This window comes from Pelodiscus sinensis, chromosome 28, assembly GCF_052426305.1.
Source record: "Pelodiscus sinensis isolate ZL-2025 chromosome 28, ASM5242630v1, whole genome shotgun sequence".
Taxonomy (NCBI): Eukaryota; Metazoa; Chordata; order Testudines; family Trionychidae; genus Pelodiscus; species Pelodiscus sinensis.
Genome location: NC_143079.1, coordinates 11,681,850 through 11,699,707, shown reverse-complemented (window position 1 = coordinate 11,699,707; position 17,858 = coordinate 11,681,850). Strand labels below are relative to the sequence as shown.

Here is a 17,858-nt window from a genome sequence, read left to right as displayed (position 1 = left end):
AGAGACTTGCAGTCTAGACGTAGCTCAAGAAGTCCTCTATCGGGGTGTGCATGGGAGCTGAGTTATGTATGTCCCCTCTCAAAGGGAGAGCTATTTCCCCCAACTGCCCCCATTTGTGGCCCTTTGCATGTGCCACATTCCCCCCTTGTGGGCATTTTGGCTGTTCTAAACCCCATCACCTGGCCTCCCATTTCTCTTGGTGGCCTTGCATGCATGCCATGACACGGACACCGTATGTGTCCATGAACCTGGGCTTGGAATTTGTCCTGTGGCATTCACAGCCAGGCAAGGAGGGGCTGCCTCTAGCCAGAGAGACAAGATCCAAGCACATGGTACAGCCCAGGAAAAGATAAGTAACAGGCCATTAAAGTGAAACCATCCCCCTTCTTGGAAACCTAAGGAGGGAATTTCCCCCATCAGGACTCCCTGCCGGGTTTGAAGAGGCGGCTATTGGCTGGAGCCCTGCCTGGCATGGCCTGCTGGAAAGCTGCCCTGAGGCAAGCCATGCTGAGGCTAGAAGAGGGAATTTGTACAACCTGGGGCTCTGTTCGTTTTCTGTACCACTTGCCTGGATTTGGCCTTCTCACTAGTTCCTCTGTGACATAGGATTTCCCCATTCAATAAGCTGTGTGTTTTGCCCCCAAGCAAGTCTGTGTGTGTGTCCCCTGAGGTGGCCTGCTGAGAGGGGGAAGTTTCCCTCCTGTGGGGTGATGAGCCGGAGTGGTTGGTCGTTACAAATGTGGGCAGCTGGGGTTTGGCGCCGCTCGGGGATGGAGGAGCTGCACCCAGCTTGTGGTCGCCAGAGGAGACCTTTCTGCTTGGAGACTGGCGAGGGGTGTCAGGGCTCATAGCCACAGCAACCCAGTGTTAAGGCCCCTAAGGTGACACCACACAGCGAGACACCGCCCCGTTGGTGGGACCCCCAAAAGGATGCCGTCCCAGACGCTGCCCGTGCTATGTCATCAAGCTTCCTGCTTCCAGCCTGACCCTGAATCTCTTCCTTGAACCCCCTCCCCAGACCTAACCCTCCACCTCCTGTCCAAGCCCTGAGTCCCTGCCCCAGCCCTGAGCCTCCTCCCACGCTCCAAACCCCTTAACCCCAGCCCTGAGCATCCTCCCACGCTCCAAACCCCTTAACCCCAGCCCTGAGCATCCTCCCACGCTCCAAACCCCTTAACCCCAGCCCGCACCCCAATGCCTCAAGGCTGGCCCAACCCAGAGCCCACAATCTCAGTGGGTGTCCTCACCCCACCCTGAAGCCCATCCCCTTCCTCAGCCCACAGCCACGGGGTCTAACTGCCATGTGGACAGGTCCACCAAGCCCCACGCTACAGAGAAAGCCGCTGCGCAGGGTGGGAACAGATGCTGTAAAGATGCACTTGTGGGCTGAGAGTTTTGTCTGCCTGGACAGAACCAGGAGCAGACCCCCTGTTGTCTCTAGACGCCGGGGAGGGAGCCTCCCCCCAGTTCGCAGCCTGATCTCGGAGGCTGCTGCCTTCCCGGTGGAGTCCCTGGCGCAGGATTCTGTGCAGAACTGCAGGAAGGAAAACCCTTTGTGTCGCTCAGGGCACTAGGCAGATCCCAGCTGCAGGCCCACAGCCAGCTGGCTACAGCGAGCTCACGTTACAAATTAATATTGGAAATACCCAGAACAAATGCAGTTGCACCATGCCGGGGAGCGTCAGCCCTTGGCTCGCGGGGGCGGAGGGAGTAACAAACACCACACGCGGCTCCTATAAAAATGGGCAGGGCCGGCCCAGCAGGAGCTGCACAGGAGAGCTCTCTCCGCCTTGCCTGTGTGTGGGAAGAGCCGCCTGCCATGGGGACCTGCTTTGGCCTGCCGTGCGGTAAGAGGGAACCGTGTCCAGGTGTGGCGTGATGCTGCATGGTGCTGTGGCGGGGGCACAGGGTGGGCAGCACAGCTCAGGAAAGTGATGAGTGAACCACCCATCCTGCCGCCTGGTGCTTGGTCTCAATGCCAGTTCAGCTTTGCCCACTCTGGGGCTGGGCTTCCCTCCTAGTAACAGCAACTCTGCGCCGGTGGGTAGTGCGGGCGCTGGGCCCCTCGTGTGTGTGTGACTCTGGGGCACACTGACTGGCCAGTGCGGGCGCTGGGCCCCTCGTGTGTGTGTGAGACACTGGTGCACACTGACTGGCCAGTGCGGGCGCTGGGCCCCTCGTGTGTGTGTGACTCTGGTGCACACTGACTGGCCAGTGCGGGCGCTGTGCCCCTCGTGTGTGTGTGACTCTGGTGCACACTGACTGGCCAGTGTGGGCGCTGGGCCCCTCGTGTGTGTGTGACTCTAGTGCACACTGACTGGCCAGTGTGGGCGCTGGGCCCCTCGTGTGTGTGTGACCCTGGTGCGACCCTGCCGCACACTGACTGGCCAGGGGGGTGCTGGACACCTCATGTGCGTGTGACCCTGGTGCACATTGATGGGCTAGTGCAGGTGCTGAGCACTTCATGCGTGTGTGACTCTGATGCATACTGACTGGAAAGGGGGCACTGGGTGCCTCGTGCATTTGACCCAACCCCTTTCGCAGGCTGGACCAACGTACACTAGGGACTTTCAGTGCACACCTGCAGGTCCCATGAGCAAGCAGCAAGCGAGCATGTCCTGGAAGTTGCACCCTCTGCGAGGGAGTAAGGCAGCAGGCAGGGAAGCCCATCCCCTTGCTTGGTAGAGCAGAACTGGCTCTGTGTCTTGGGGGGCCAGGCTAGCCAGGGTCTCAGGCAGGCTGAGGCTGGATGGCTGAACTCTGTGCTCATTGAAGAAGGACCGATAGAAATAAACTGTTGTATTTGCCATTTTACACATGGTGACAGTGGGCTAAGTGACTTGCCCAAGATAACCCACCAAATCAGTGGCAGAACTGGGGATACACCCCAGGAGGCCTTCCTGACACTTAAAAACAGTGAAGCCGTAACTGGCGCAATCTTGTCCCGTGTCCTGCCACGACAACCCTTTGATGTGTGCGGATCTGTGGCCCCGCCTACCCTCTTACATGAGGGATGAGCTAGTTCTGGGGGCTCAGCCACCTGGGACCAACTCCACAGGTGCGCCAGGACTGCGCCCCCCACTAGCAACCAGCCCCTCCTGCCTGCTGTGGAGCAGCTCCTCCCGTTCCCTCCCAGGAGCAGTACTGAGGCTCGGGGCAGAGGAGGTGGCATGGAGCCGGGGCTTCTGGTGCCGTACAGGTGGGCCAGAGCTAGGTGTGGGGGAAGGGGTGCAGTGGGTATAGGGGCAGGGTGGGAGCTTGGGGGAAGGGGTGGAGCAAAGCTGAGGCATTGGGGACATTGTGCTTTCTGCCCTGGCCCCAGTGACTTGAAAGTTGGCCCTGCTAAAGGGTGCTGCTGAATGTGCCCCGCCCGTGCACCCTTGCCCCTGCCAACAGCTGCATAGCTCACAATGGAGACATCGCCCATTCTCATTAACTAGCCCATCATAAGACGGGATTTTCAGGTCTCTCCTCCACGTCAGTCTTCTCTCCTGAGCCTCCGGTCTCTCACTCTCGCTCCCTCTCTCTCTCTCCTCCTCCCTCCCCCCATTCTCAGCTCTCCTCCGCCTCCTGCCTCTCTCTTTCTCTTCTCCTCCCGCCTCTCACTCGGGGGAGCGTGGAGCCCAGACGGTCGCTTGTGCCACTTGCTCCCACGCGGCGGCCTGGCTGAGCCGCACAGAAGTCAGCTGAGCGCCACGGCGGGCGGGGCAAGGCGGGGACGTACACAGCCAGGCCCCGCCCATGTATGTCACTGCCCCGCCCCCCTTCCCCTCCCGCCGTGGTGCTCGGCTGACTTCTGCGCTGCTCAGCCGGGCCACTGCAGGGGAGCAAGCGACCTGCACTCCCCAGGTAGCACACGCCACCCAGAGGGACCAGCCAGCATTTCAGCCTCACAGACATTGGGCTATTTCTCATTAATGCTCACAGAGGGGAAGGGGGAAGCTCCCACTTCTCCACACTCTCGTCCCCATGCTCTCCGCACTCGCAGGGCGGGGGTTGTTTGACACAACAGCTGAGTTCCTGGCAAAGTTGCTGGTGTAACTGCCACCAGGCGGATTTGAACCTGGGATCTCTGAAGCTTAGTATAAGAGACTTTACAGCTTGAGCGATGAAGCCAGCTGGCTCTCAGCCCAGGCTGTAGAGGTCTCGTGTTCTTATCTGTTGCTGTGGTCTAAGTGCCACTGCATGGGACAGTGAACCGCACCAGGCGCTTTGATTACACTGGCAGCTAGCGAGCGGTGCCAGGCCCCATCCCTCTGCAGCTCTGTGGTTCACAAGGGAACAATGGGAGCAAATCCCACTTTGCTAGGCAGTAAAAGCTGCAAAAGAGCTCACGGATACTGTGTTCTGCCACAGGCTCCTTGTGTGACCCTGGGCAAGTCACTTAGTTCTCGGGGAACGGCGTCACGGCACCAAGCAACTGTCAGCTGCCTTGAACAGAATCCTGGTCTCATAGGACTGGAAGGGGCCTCGAGAGGTCACTGAGCCCAGTCTCCTGCCCTCTCGGCAGGACCAAGCACCATCTAGATTATCCCTGACAGGTGTCATCCACCCTACTCTTAAGTGTCTCCATGATGGAGATTGCAAAACCCCGCCCCTCCCCCCCGAGGCAATTTAGTCCAGTGCGTAACCACCCTGACAGGTAGGACGTTTGCCTCTCCTGCTGCAGTTTAAGCTCATTACTTCTTGTCCTGTCATCAGAGGCCACGGAGAACAATTTTTCTCTCTCCTTCCCTCTCTTGCAGTACTTGAAAACTGCTATCATGTCTCCCCTCAGTCTTCTCCAGACAAGACTGAATAAACCCATTTTCTTCAGTCTTCCCTCACAGCTCATGTCCTCTAGACCTTTCATCATTTTGGTTGCTCTTCTCTGGACCTTCTTCAATTTCTCCACCTCTTTCCTGAAATGTGGTGGCCAGCTGAGGCCTACTCAGCACAGAGTAGAGCAGGAGAGTTTCTTCTCATGACTTGCTTACAACATTCCAGGCCTTGGATCCCCTCGGATGGCCCTGTTCTTGGGTCATGTCTCTTGGGCGAGGAGTATAGAGGAGTGGGTCAATGGGGGCAAGAGGGGGTGGGAAGAGATGGGGGGTTGCTCTGGGCCCTGTAGGAATGGTCCTGCAGATCATTGAAGATCTCCTGGCTAAGCCATTCCTATGATTGGCAGAGTTGGCTCAAAATGTCTGAAAAAACGGCCAACTCTCTTTAACTCTTTCTCCCCCTAGATTTGCTTCCCATAGAACCCTCCCTACCAACTCCCTGAGTTTGACACTGTCGTCCTTCCTGAAAGCCATCACCTTCATTTTGCTCTTCTCCCTCCTACCACATTCACCCAGGCTGCCTCCCACTTCAATACTCAACCTGTTCCTCCTTGTTTGTCAAGCTCCAGTCCAGAGCCCCACCTGCATCCCCGGCCTGCCAGGTCTCTTCACCTGCCAGCTCCTGTAAGAGCAGACCCACTGTTTGGCTATGTCTACACAGGCGGGTTATTGCGCAAGTACGTCCGTTCTTGCGCAAGAATCCGCAGAGCGTCCACACTGCCCGCCCGCTCTCGCGCAAGGAAATGTACAGTACGGCGTGGTAAGAGAGGGCTCCTTGCACAAGAGCTACGCTCTTTTCTAACAGATGTAAGCCCTCTTGCGCTGGAGCTCTTGTGCAAGAGGGCAGTGTGGACGCTCCGCAGGGATTTCTTGTGCAAGAAAGCCCTATGGCTAAAATGGCCACCAGAGCTTTCTTGCGCAAGAGAGCGTCCACACTGCCATGGGCGCTCCTGCGCAAAAGCACAGCTCGCACATGGCAGTGTGGACGTTTTCTTGCACAAGAACCCTTGCACAAGATGTTCTTGCGCAATAAGCCGCCAGTGTAGACATAGCCTTTGTGTCCTTAGCTTGCACACAGATTACTTTTCTCCAGCAACAGCTAATCTGCTTGGTGTGGTAGCAGTGCCAGTAAGCGCTGTGTGGCTGCTGACTTTCCCAGCACTGCACGGTGTCTGGGCTGATGTGGCCATCTCAGATAAGGCTCCATGAGTGGGAAAGTGGCCAGAAGAGTAGGGTGTTGTCTCCAATTCACGGCGCTGTTGTGTTGACCCCCTCTTGCCTCGAATGCCACATATAAGATTTATATGGAAGAAAAGGAAATATAGATACAAAAGTAAGAAACTGAGTATTGTGTTAAATTTGAATATGCCCTCGCCCTCCCCATCCCCGCACAGGTTTCCGTGTAGCATCCTTGCTGACTGCTAATGTTGGCCCTGAGGAAGCCACTAGACTCCAGCGTATCATGAAGGAAACTGCAAACCTCTCTGGTTAAAAATAAATAAAGGGGGGTGTCTAAACCGTGTGAGGCTTTTCGGTTTTGTGTGCTCTCAGGTTTATTTTGGGGCCCCCAAAACCTGCTCGCGGCCCTCTCAGCTCCCAGCTGAGTACCACAGCGCTAGAAGGCGCTTTCACCTGTGGGAGGGCCAGCAGCTGTAGGGTGAGAGGCAGAAACCACAGGCCTTTTGCCTGTTGTTCTCCTTGGCACATGTCATCCTCATGTGGCAGGCTGGGATTTTCCCACTGGATTGTGATACGCAGCCCCCGGAGGCTTGGGAAAGCCCAGCCTAGGCTGCAGCTCTCTCATGTCTCTGTTCTCAGGTGGCAGGAGGGAGAGCTCTTCCCTCCAGCCCGTGAGCAGCGGGAGTGGTGCTGGGAGGAGCCGCCACGGCACTTAGCCCAGAGTAGCACAGCTTGCACGGAGCACTGCAGGCCTGGCCTTCGCGCAGTGAGAGCAGAACTCTCGCCGCTCACACAGATCCTCCTGCGGCATCTGGGCTTGTTTGCATGGCTTGGGTGCCAGCTGGCTGCTGGGGAGCAGACTGCAAATACATTCTGGGCTGTGATTAGCCAGTGACAGGCCAGACAGGAAGGGCGATCAACTGGGGCACCCTCTTTTTGGGGAGGAGGAGTCACATCTGGGCACCTTCCCCAGAATGTTCATCAGACTCCTGCTGGTGAGCGACCAGAGCCTGCCCCAGGGCTCATCACACAACTCCCAGGCTTTCGCTTTCTCTGGCGCTGGGAGGAAGCCCCAGTGTTGTTTTTGCTCCCCACGTGACGGCTGCAGAGAGGACGCCTGGCGGAGGAGGAAGGAAGGCGGCAGCTGACCTAGAGAGATAGCTCTCCCAGGGAGACGGGCTTTCCTTCTGCAGGATGTGCTGCAGGGGAATGGAAGGATCAACATGGGGAATTCCCCTCCTGCTACAGGAGGACAAGATGCCTTCGAGTCAGGCCCAGGGGGTTGGGAGGAGAGGGAAGCCTCGGAGCCTGCCCTCTTCTCTTAGCCCAGAGTCGGGGCCCTTCCAGGCAGGGCTGAGGTGAGCAGGATGTTAGCAGGAGGAGCATAGGGCTGAGCTGCCATGGGTTCCCTTTGCTGAGGGTCCCTGGCATGTCAGTGCAAAGCAGGCTACGGGGCCTGATCCCTTGCACTTGGCCTGTTGAGAAGACAGTGCTTGGCCCCGGAAGGGTGGGCGACAGAAATTCACTAGCTCACTCCTTCCTCTGTTCTCTCACGCAGACGTGGACAATAGGGATGAGGACTCCTCCCAGACACTTTTCTTCCACCCTTCCACCTATGGCTCCAAGATCCGCCTGTATGAGTCCTGCCAGGTGGCCGAGCGGATTGACTCCTTCCATGACGGCATCATCTTCACCAGCCGGCCCATCCATCTCCACGAGAGGGTGACACTGAAGATCTTGAAGAAAGAGGGCCCCTGGCATGGGGGGCTGAGGGTGGGCTTCACCTCCATGGATCCCTTGGAGATAGATGCCAGCCTTCTGCCTCCCTTTGCCTGCCCCAACCTGGTCTTGCAGGGCAGGACCTGGGCTGCAGTTCTGCCCGATGTCTGTGGAGAGGAAGACACCGTCCTCACCTTCTGGGTGGACCACAGGGGCAGGGTCTTCTTCGGCAGGCAGCAAGGGGTCCAGGACATTCTCCTGTTGAAAGGCGTCCCCGTGAGAGCCCCTCTCTGGGCCATCGTTGACGTCTATGGACACACCAAGGCGGTCCAGCTCCTGGGTGAGTGTGCGGCAGCACTGGGGATGGAGTCAGGCTGCGGGGATTCCCCGGCGGAGGGGAGGGTGGAGTGCACGGGTGGCACAGGAGTGGTGACTGGCCCAGGGCAGGGAGAGCCTGGCACGGCATGGCTACCCTTTGGCGAGTGGGGAGAGAGGCAGAGTTCTCAGCCCACCTTCACCTCACCCCCCCTGACTGCGGGGGAGGGAAAGGCCACCCCGACTGCCCCTTCACCCACCATTGCCTGGGGGGGGGGAGAGGAGGGGCTGTCAGGCAGCCCCCTCAGGTGGTATGATCAGCTTTCCTGCCCTCTGAGCTCTGCACAGACAGCTGCCCTGGAGGGCTTGGCCTGGCAGCCCTGCCTGGGTGCCTGTTTCCAGGGTAGATTCTGGTCTCCTGGAGCAAGCAGCCCAGGCCAGGCTCCTTCGAGGGAGGTTTGCATTTGCTGAGGCTAATCCTCGACTTTGTGGTTTTCTGCCCTAGATCCCACAAGGCTCTGTGGAGACGCTGGGGAGCCTGCCCCACCCCTCAGCCCGTTCCAATCTGACGTGCTGCATGGTCAGTGGCTGGCGTGGCTCTTACTCTCTCTGACAGTGTCTCGGGGCCCCAAACGGGACAGTCCCACACCCAGCAGGTGCGAGGGTTACTCGGGCACCTGGCAGGCAGAGGTCTGGAGACACCCTGCGCAGGTGGCTGTGTCCCTGCTCATGCTGGTTAACAGCCACACCTGGTGGCTGTAGGGGACATGCCGTCCCATGAACTGGGTGCTGTGGCCTGGCCATGCCGGTCCCGGGAGACTCAGAGCTCTGGTTGAGTGGCAGCCCTGTCCATCTGCCCATTCAGGGAGTCCCAGCACAGGAGAGGGGCCCGGGAGCTGAAAAATGCCTTGAAATCCAGTCACTGCAGGGCACCCACTCCAGGAGCTGCTCCCCAGGGCGCTAGCGCTTCCCCCGCAGGCTCAGGCTGGCCGCGGCGCGTGCAGACACACGGCTGGGACGGACGCCCGGCCACTCCGGGGCAGCAAGCACCCGCTGGCAGGCTCTTGTCACTGACTCAAAGCAGCCTGTGGCCGTAGACAGGTTACAGAGCCACGGCTGCCGCTGTGTTGTAAGGGGCCGCTGCAGGACAGCGGGGTAATAACTCTACCTCTGGCCCTGCCTCCCTGCTGCCACAGGCCCCTGGGCAAGGTGAGGGTAAGGGGGTGGCCCTGGAAGGGGGCGGGGCCAGGGCAGCCAGCCCTCAGTGCCACCTGGATCACGCGCTGGAACCCCCCAGCTGAGAGCCGTGTGGGGCTCCGGTGGTGATTTAAAGGGTCCGGCCACTGCCACAGCCAGGATCCTCAGGCCCCTCTGAGTCGCCGGGCCTTGGAGCAACTGCCCTGCCTCAGTGGGCCGGCACGGGCTAGTCGTTACCCCAGCATGCATCTTTTTGGGTGTCAGGGAAGAAGCTGGACTAATGCCATGCTCCTGTCTCTCCAGCGCCGGCGTGCAGGGAGTTCCACGGCTGCCCGGAAGGGTGTACCGAGCCGTGTGTCATTTGCTTCTCGCACGAGACCAGCGCTCTGCTGCATCCCTGCGGCCATGCCAGCTTCTGCTACTGCTGTGCCCAGAAGGTGTTCAGAAGAAGCGGCCTTTGTCCCCTCTGCCGGGGGCAGATACAGAACATCAGCCAGGCCAGGCTGGGAACCTGAGCGGGGGCAGCAGTGCCCCTCACCTCTGCCATGGCACCTGGCCCTCGCCAGCGCTCTGCTAGCCCAGGGAAGAGGGCAGTGGAGGGATCTGTGAAAGGGCCTCTGGAGCCCTGCGAAAGAGCCTCCTCCTCTGAGCAGGGACTTATGCAGGGCAGGCGCTAAGAGACCTTCTGGGGCAGGCGTCTCCCCACTCCCAACAGTCCTGCTGCACCCCCCACGTCTCGCCCCTCGGAAAGGACAGGCCCGGGAGACCCTGCAAGCCAGCCTGTGGGATGGAAGGGGTTAGGGTTAGGCTCAGGAGAGCCCCTGAGATGGGGGTGACTGTCATGAGGGCTCCGTCCCCCCCTAGCGTGTCGCTCAAGTGGCACAGCTTTGTGGGTCTCGGCCCACAGCTGGCTGACCACCCCCCCGCACTGTGCCGTGTGCTGCTGCCGCGGGATCCCACCCAGGCCCCACACGGGGGGGGGGGGGGGGCTCATGCTGAGTCCACTGGAGTCGACAGGCATCGCTTGATTTGTGGCCGTGAGCCAATGGAGGCCCTGGGTGGTCGGGGTTCTGCACCTTGGCAGGACAGACAGAACCAGGGACCGACGGCGCCTCTGGTCCCAGGACACTCATCATAAGGGAATTCCTCCTATGGAGCAAAGCCTGCCACAGCAGAGGCCCGAGCACTCTGGGGAGTGGAAAAATGCCTGGAATTTCCTGCTGTTTTGGGGAGAAGAATTCCATGGAGCCAGCCCCATGGGGGCCTGCGTCTGAGCTCCGACTGCATGGGAGGGAGATTTCCTCTTCAGGTGCCTTGGGGATACACCGTCCCACAAATATCATTTCGTTAGGGCCTGATTCTGGGCCCTACTCTTGCCTGCCATTTACATTCCAGGGGCCCGGAGCAAGCCCCTGCTCTGTGCTGTGCCTCGGTTTCCCCATCTGGTCGCACGGCCCCCTTTTGTAAATGGTTTTGAGACCTGGGTATTGTTTGCCATTGGTTTTGCATCAGGCCCTGTCATTTGAGACTAAATGTGGCACAGACTGTGAAAACCCAGGGCAGATGCTGATCAGTTACACAAGGGTCGATCCAATGTGACGACAGCCCCCCCCCCCCCCGCCATGGACAGCATGCCCAGGCCACAAGGCCTTTCCATAATGAGCTGGCTTTTGGTGACCCAGTTGAAATTCTCACTCCTAACTCTATAAAACGTTCCTCATTCAAATGGCCGATGCAGGGTGGGGGAGGGAAGCGTGATTCATGTACATAGCAAGATGTTGCCAAAGCTCAAAGGTGTGTCTGTGTGGTGATGCTACTGTGAATAAACTAGATTTTTATAGCTCGGCTCTTTCTCTTCACTGACCATTGGGGCTCCGGGCCAGGCCAGAGGCTGGGGGAGGGGGCAGTTTCTGCCTTTTTCCAAAATCTGGGTCACTCCTTCAAAGGTTCTTTGATCGCAAGCGTTTTGATTCTATCTTTATACCAGCCAGGCAAATGGGCGTGGCCCTATTCCAGAGCAACCAGCCTGTCACATCTGTCCCAGACTTGGCCGGCACCGGGAGTTTAGGGTCTGCACAGGCATGAAAAGAGCTGGGCAGCGGCACAATGGCAGATTAGCCAATGGGCCCATCGGGCCTGAGTCCAGAGGTTCCAGCTAATCGGGGGATGCTGGAAAAATGGGCCCCTCAGCAGGAATCCAGTACGGGGTGGCAGAAGCCTGGAGACTGGCACAAGCCTTGGGGTGGTCGGGGAAGGGAAAGAACAGCAGGGCCACAGGGGAAAGGGCAGAACAGGGCAGCAGTGGATATAGGGCAGGGTGAGCAGGGCGGCTGCCCCGGACCCTGCGCTTCAATAGGCCGAGCCGCCGCGCGGGAGCAAGAGGCAGCGCAAGCGGCCATTGGGGCCCCGCGCTCCCTGTGCAGCACGAGGGTGCAGCGTGAGGCCCAAACGGCCGCTTGTGCTGCTTGCTCCTGCACGGCGACCTGGCTGAGCGGCACAGAACTCAGCCGAGCGCCACCGCGGGAGGTGAAGGGCGTGACAGAGGCACCAGGTCCCACCCCCTGGCCGTGTACGTCATTCCCCTCCCCCCTTCGCCTCCCACTGTGGCGCTCGGCTGAGTTCTGCGCCGCTCAGCTGGGCCGCCGCGGGAGCAAGCAGTGCGAGCGGCCGTTTGCTCCGCGAGTGAGAGGTAGGAGGGGGAGGAGAAGAGAAAGAGAGAGATGGAGAGAGAGGCAGGAGGCGCAGGAGAGCTGAGAGAGAGAGGAGAGACAGTAGGAGGAGGAGAGAGAGAGACAGACATGGAGGAGAGACCTGAAAATCCCGTCTTATGATGGGCTATTGGCTAGTTTTTTTAATAACGAACATTTAATATTGATATGTGAAACGTGTGTAACCCTTCTGCCGGGTAGGCCTGGCAGTAACCAGGGCTGGGTTCAATATCTTGGGGTGCATCTCACATAGAACCGGCTCGAGCCCCCACCCAGTAATCTGGGAAATTCACACACCCCAGGGTGCCTCTGAGAGGCAATGCTGCCCCACTCGCAAGCACTGAGTCTGAGGGTAGGAGAGAAACATTTCATGAACCAGGGAGAGAAGTCATACGGCATTAACTTGGGGAAAACACCACAAACAGAGTTCGCAACCCAAACATGAGCCAAGCACCCCCCTCAGCCAAGAATTGCCCAAAGTCCAAAGAGTCCGACACCCCAAAAGTCTCTGTCCCTGGTCCGTGTCACCCAGAGTCCCAAAGTTCACCCGCAGGGTTTCACCTCCCAACCTAGGTAAAAATGGGGGTGGGGGGATAGATAGGGGGCACCTTATACGAAACTCCGCCACGCTCCACCAGCTGTCTCATCCCATGCCACTGGACGCTCCGCTGGGCACCTGCCGCTGTTCCTCGTCTGCTGCCGCCACTGGTCGCCACTCCTCGCCTGCCGCCGCTCCACACCACACCGCTGATCACCGCGCTTCGCCTGCCGCCGCTCCACACCACACCGCTGATCACCGCGCTTCGCCTGCCGCCACTCCACACCACACCGCTGATCACCGCGCTTCGCCTGCCGCCACTCCACACCACACCGCTGATCACCGCGCTTCGCCTGCCGCCACTCCACACCACACCGCTGATCACCGCGCTTCGCCTGCCGCCGCTCCACACCACACCGCTGATCACCGCGCTTCGCCTGCCGCCACTCCACACCACACCGCTGATCACCGCGCTTCGCCTGCCGCTGCTCCACACCACACCGCTGATCACCGCGCTTCGCCTGCCGCCGCTCCACACCACACCGCTGATCACCGCGCTTCGCCTGCCGCCGCTCCACACCACACCGCTGATCACCGCGCTTCGCCTGCCGCCACTCCACACCACACCGCTGATCACCGCGCTTCGCCTGCCGCCACTCCACACCACACCGCTGATCACCGCGCTTCGCCTGCCGCTGCTCCACACCACACCGCTGATCACCGCGCTTCGCCTGCCGCCGCTCCACACCACACCGCTGGTCGCCGCACTTCACCTGCCGCCACTCCACACCATGCCGCTGGTCGCCCACAAAACAGATATTAGACAGGATCATAAGAAAAAACAGTTTCTTGCCATTTCAACCAGAAAGGACACTGTCTCAACGACCTAATTACAAGCATCCTACTCCAGAAGACTTTCAAATCTGCACTTGAAAGGGAATCCTCTGAACTGTCATTCATGCTAAAATTCGACACTCTCCGCGGCGGGTTGAACAAAGACACCAACTACCTTACCCATTACAAAGATAGCTTCCCCAATTATCACCTCTAATACCATTAGCTCACAGACATCTACCTTTCCCCACCTCTAATATCATTAACTCACAGACATTTACCTTCCTTCCCCCCGCCCCCGCATCCCCCTTCTGTTCTGAAATGTGATTTGTCCTTTTCATAGGTGTTCATTTTTTTTAATTGTATCCTTAGGTATATATGGTTGTGACTATTTTCTTCCACTATTTGATCTGAGGAAGTGGGTCGGGCCCACGAAAACTCATCACCTAATAAACCATCTTGTTAGTCTTTAAAGTGCTACATAGTCCTGTATTTTGCTTCAGCTACACCAGACTAACACGGCTACATTTCTATCACAGGTCCCTGCTTCTGTGCTCTCCCTGTTAACTGCTGGCTGTCCTCTGTTCTGGTACCACAGCACCCTCTGGTGGGAAAAAGTCATAACATCAGCATCTCTCTGTCAATGTATTTTCTTAAGAGAAAAAAAAATCTGGGGGGGGGGGACAGGAATTCTGTGTGTGTGGCAGTAAAGCAGAATTTTCCCCAGAAGCAATCAGCCTTCTAATGTTTTCCATCCATGTGCGGACTACATTTTTACACACACCAAAGTATGTGTGACCGTGCACCACCAATAGAAATGCAAACATGGTGGGGATGGAACCCTTATGACAGTCACCCCCATCTCAGGAGCTCTCCTGGCCATCAGCTGGGCAGCACTGGCATTTCTTTTGAGCAGCCACACAAGCACCCAGCTTACAGGGAACACTACCCAGAAGTAGTTGATATCTTTAGAACATGGGATGGCTGGTGAGTCATAATTGAATGCTTTGGCTGGTAGGTCAACACAAACATCTGAAGGTTTCTTAGTCAACAGGGAGGCGGCGTAGAGCAGACTTGTCAGCACAGAAAATGGGAACATTCAGAAAAAACAGGAAAATTTAGTACACAAGAACTAGGGGCCACCAAATGAAATTAATAGGTAGCAGGTTTAAAATAAAAAGAAGTTTTTCTACATCATGCACAGTCAACCTGTGGAACTCCTTGCCAGAGGAAGTTGTGAAGACCAGGACTTTAACAGGGTTCCAAAAAAGAGCTAGATACATTCATGGAGGTTAGGTCCATCAATGGCTATTAGCCAGGATGGGCAGGAATGGTGACCCTAGCCTCTGTTTGTCAGAATCTGGGAATAGGTGATAGGGATGGATCTAATAATATTCACATTGCATAGGCACCAATGTTAAAAATCTCATTGTGTGTGTCAGCAGATCAGAAATTATGGCTTTTTTTTTGATGACTGAGATGTCCTCAGCAGGTGAAAGTGGCATGTAATTATGCCAAGTGTGAGCGAACAACAGTGACAATGGATACATGTTTTAAACATCCTCATTCTAGTACTGTCAGTTGTGTGAAGTCCTGGACAAATAACAAAACATTTTATGAAAGTTGTACTGATTTTGGTTTTATGGCATTTCATGAGGGAGGACTGCAATGCTTTCAAAGCCTATCAAACAAAGCAATGAAACTTGCAAAGTTTAAACGACACCTTCCAACAAAGGCACCTGCAGTATAAAGATAAATCCAGAGACTTTGTTCAGCTAAAGAAAGAAGAACATAACTAACAGAAAACTCAAATGGCAAACATCAGAAAAGACTTTGAAAACACCTTTCTTACCAGCACTTTGGATTGCAAAGGCCATGACTTTGGAGAAGAGCTGACCTTTCCAGCTGCTGTAGAAAGGAGCAAAATGCTGGTATGTAAAGATGCTTGGGGCATCTTTAGTTAGTAGAAGACTTGAAGAGCTTTCAAATGATGTAAAATGCCAAGTAACTGAAAGGTTCCCGCCATTTGAACAGTTTACAGCTCACTTGACTAGACGACCTAGTGAGGAGGCTTTGAACTAGGTTTATTGGGGGAAGGTGACGAAAGCCCTGAGGTAAGTGAGGAAGTCGGACACCAGGAAGAATCACAAGGAGGAACAAGCAGCAATTGAGGACCCCTGATTCGGAGGTAGAAGGTAGAGTGATTAGCTGGTTATCTAAGGAGTTTGTACACAAATGCAAGAAGCCTGGGAAACAAACAGGAAGAATTAGAAGCCCTGGCCCAGTCGAAGAACTGTGCTTTGATTGGAATAACTGAGACCTGGTAGGATGACTCGCATGACTGGAGCTCTGTCACGGAAGAGTATAAACTGTTCAGGAAGAACAGGCAGGGGAGAAAAGGAGGAGGAGTTGCATTGTATGTAAGAGAGCAGTATGATTGCTCGGAGCTCCAGTATTTAGAGGGAGAAAGACTGTTGAGAGTCTATGGCTATGTCTACACTGCAGGCTTTTTGCGAAAGAACGTGAAAAAACTTGCGGATTGTCTACACTGCATACGTGTTCTTGTGCAAGTAAATTTACAGTAGTGCATTGGAACAGAGGGCTTCTTGTGCAAGAGTTATTCCTCTCCCCACGAGGAATAAGCCCTCTTGAGCAAGAAGGCAGTGTGGATGGGCAATAGGGGTTTCTTGTGGAAGAAAACAAGCCTTCACTCTGCGTTGTGTTTAAGCAACAAGTAGCCAGAGGCAGTTTTATTACGAGCTGCAGCAAGGGAAAACTGGTTCGGACGGGGGGGGGGGGGAGCCCCCCTCGAGGCAGATCTTCGATCTTCGAATACAAGCAATTATGAAGCAGTTTATATACTGTCTATTAAATATAATAACAATTACAATTAGTCTCCTTCCATTACAAACACCAATGGCTAACAGTGATAGAAATGTAGCCGTAGAAATACAGTTGTGACTATTTTCTTCCACTATTTGATCTGAGGAAGTGGGTCTGGCCCATGAAAGCTCATCATCTAATAAACGATCTTGTTAGTCTTTAAAGTGCTACAGAGTCCTGTATTTTGTTTCAATGGCTAACAGTTATTTAGTTCCACCCAGATGCTCCTTATCTCAAGGTCCCTGTCAGAGTCAGCATTCTATCCTTATCTCTGTATAGAGGCGAGAGGCAAAGGCAGCGTCTAATTACAGATCTCGCGTTGTCAGGCCACAGACTTCGCCTGACTCTTGCTCTCTTGTTAACAAGACCAAGATGGCTGCACACAAGTTCCCTTATTCCCTTTTCCTGCTTCCACAGCTAAAATGGCCATCCTAGCTTTCTTGCATAATAGAGTGTCCACACTGCCATGCACGCTCTTGCGCAAAAGCACATCTCTTGTGCAAAAACACATGTCAGTGTGGACTCACTCTTGCACAAGATCTTTTGCACAAGAACTCTTGCGCAAAACAGTTCTTGTGCAAAAAGCCTGCAATGTAGATGTAGCCTCGGGGTTAAGTTTAGAGATGGAAGCAACAGGGGTGATGTTGTGGTTGGGGTCTGCTATAGACCACCGGATCAGGTGGACGAGGTAGACGAGGTTTTCTTTGGACAACTGAGAGAAGCTTCCGGATCGCAGGCCCTGGTTCTCATGGGCAACTTTAATCACCCTGACATCTGTTGGGAGACCAATATGGCAGTACACAGACAATCCAGGAAGTTTTTGGGGAATGTTGGGGATAACTGCTTGGTACAAGTGCTGAAGGAACCTACCAAGGGCCGTGCGCATCTTCACCTGCTGCTAACAGAGAGGAACTAGTAGGGGAAGTAGAGGTGGGTGACAACCTGGGAAGCAGTGATCATGAGATGGTAGATTTCAGGATCCTGACCAAAGGAAGAAGGAAGAGTAGCAAAATACACACCCTGGACTTCAGAAGAGCAGACTTTGACTCCCTCGGAGAACTGATGGGCAGGATTCTGGGGAATGCTTACATGAAGGGGAAAGGAGTCCAGGAGAACTGGCAGTATTTTAAAGAAGCCTTATTGAAGGCACAGGAAGAAACCATCCTGATGTGCAGCAAGAAAAGCAATGCAGGCAGTCCCCGGGTTACGTACAAGATAGGGACCGTAGGTTTGTTCTTAAGTTGAATCTGTATGTAAGTCGGAACTGGCGTCCAGATTCAACCGCTGCTGAAACTGACCGCCAGTTCTGACTTACATACAGATTCAACTTAAGAACCCCAAGCGTCCCCAAGTCAGCTGCTGCTGAAACTGATCAGCGGCTGATTCCAGGAAGCCCGGGGCAGAGCAACTCTGCCTCGGGCTTCCTGTAGTCAGCGCTGGTCAGTTTCAGCAGCGGCTGACTTGGGGACGCCTGGGGCAGAGCAGCTGGGGTGCTGCTGGGTTGCTCCAGTAGCGCCACTCCTTGGCGCTACTGGACCAACCCAGCAGCACCCCAGCTGCTCTGCCCCAGGCGTCCTGATTCAGCCGCTGCTGAAACTGACCAGCAGCGGCTGAATCAGGATGCCTGGGGCAGAGCAGCTGGGGTGCTGCCGGATAGGTCCAGTA

General features: G+C 56.0%; 1 protein-coding gene across 2 annotated transcripts; it reads left to right on the top strand.

Annotated features, from left to right (window-relative positions):
- The first annotated feature begins 1,579 nt into the window (after positions 1 to 1,579).
- NEURL3 (neuralized E3 ubiquitin protein ligase 3) lies at positions 1,580 to 11,690 on the top strand. 2 transcript variants are annotated; one of them, XM_089773836.1, is made up of 3 exons: positions 1,580 to 1,847; positions 7,558 to 8,058; positions 8,539 to 9,516. In XM_089773836.1, the coding sequence occupies exons 1-3, from the start codon at positions 1,742 to 1,744 to the stop codon at positions 8,793 to 8,795; spliced, it is 864 nt and encodes a 287-aa protein (XP_089629962.1). In that variant the 5' UTR covers positions 1,580 to 1,741; the 3' UTR covers positions 8,796 to 9,516. The 2 variants fall into 2 exon arrangements, with proteins under 2 accessions (XP_089629962.1, XP_025043473.3); XM_025187688.3 differs by lacking the exon at positions 8,539 to 9,516 and adding an exon at positions 9,534 to 11,690 and having other exon boundaries at positions 1,590 to 1,847.
- Positions 11,691 to 17,858: the final 6,168 nt, after the last annotated feature.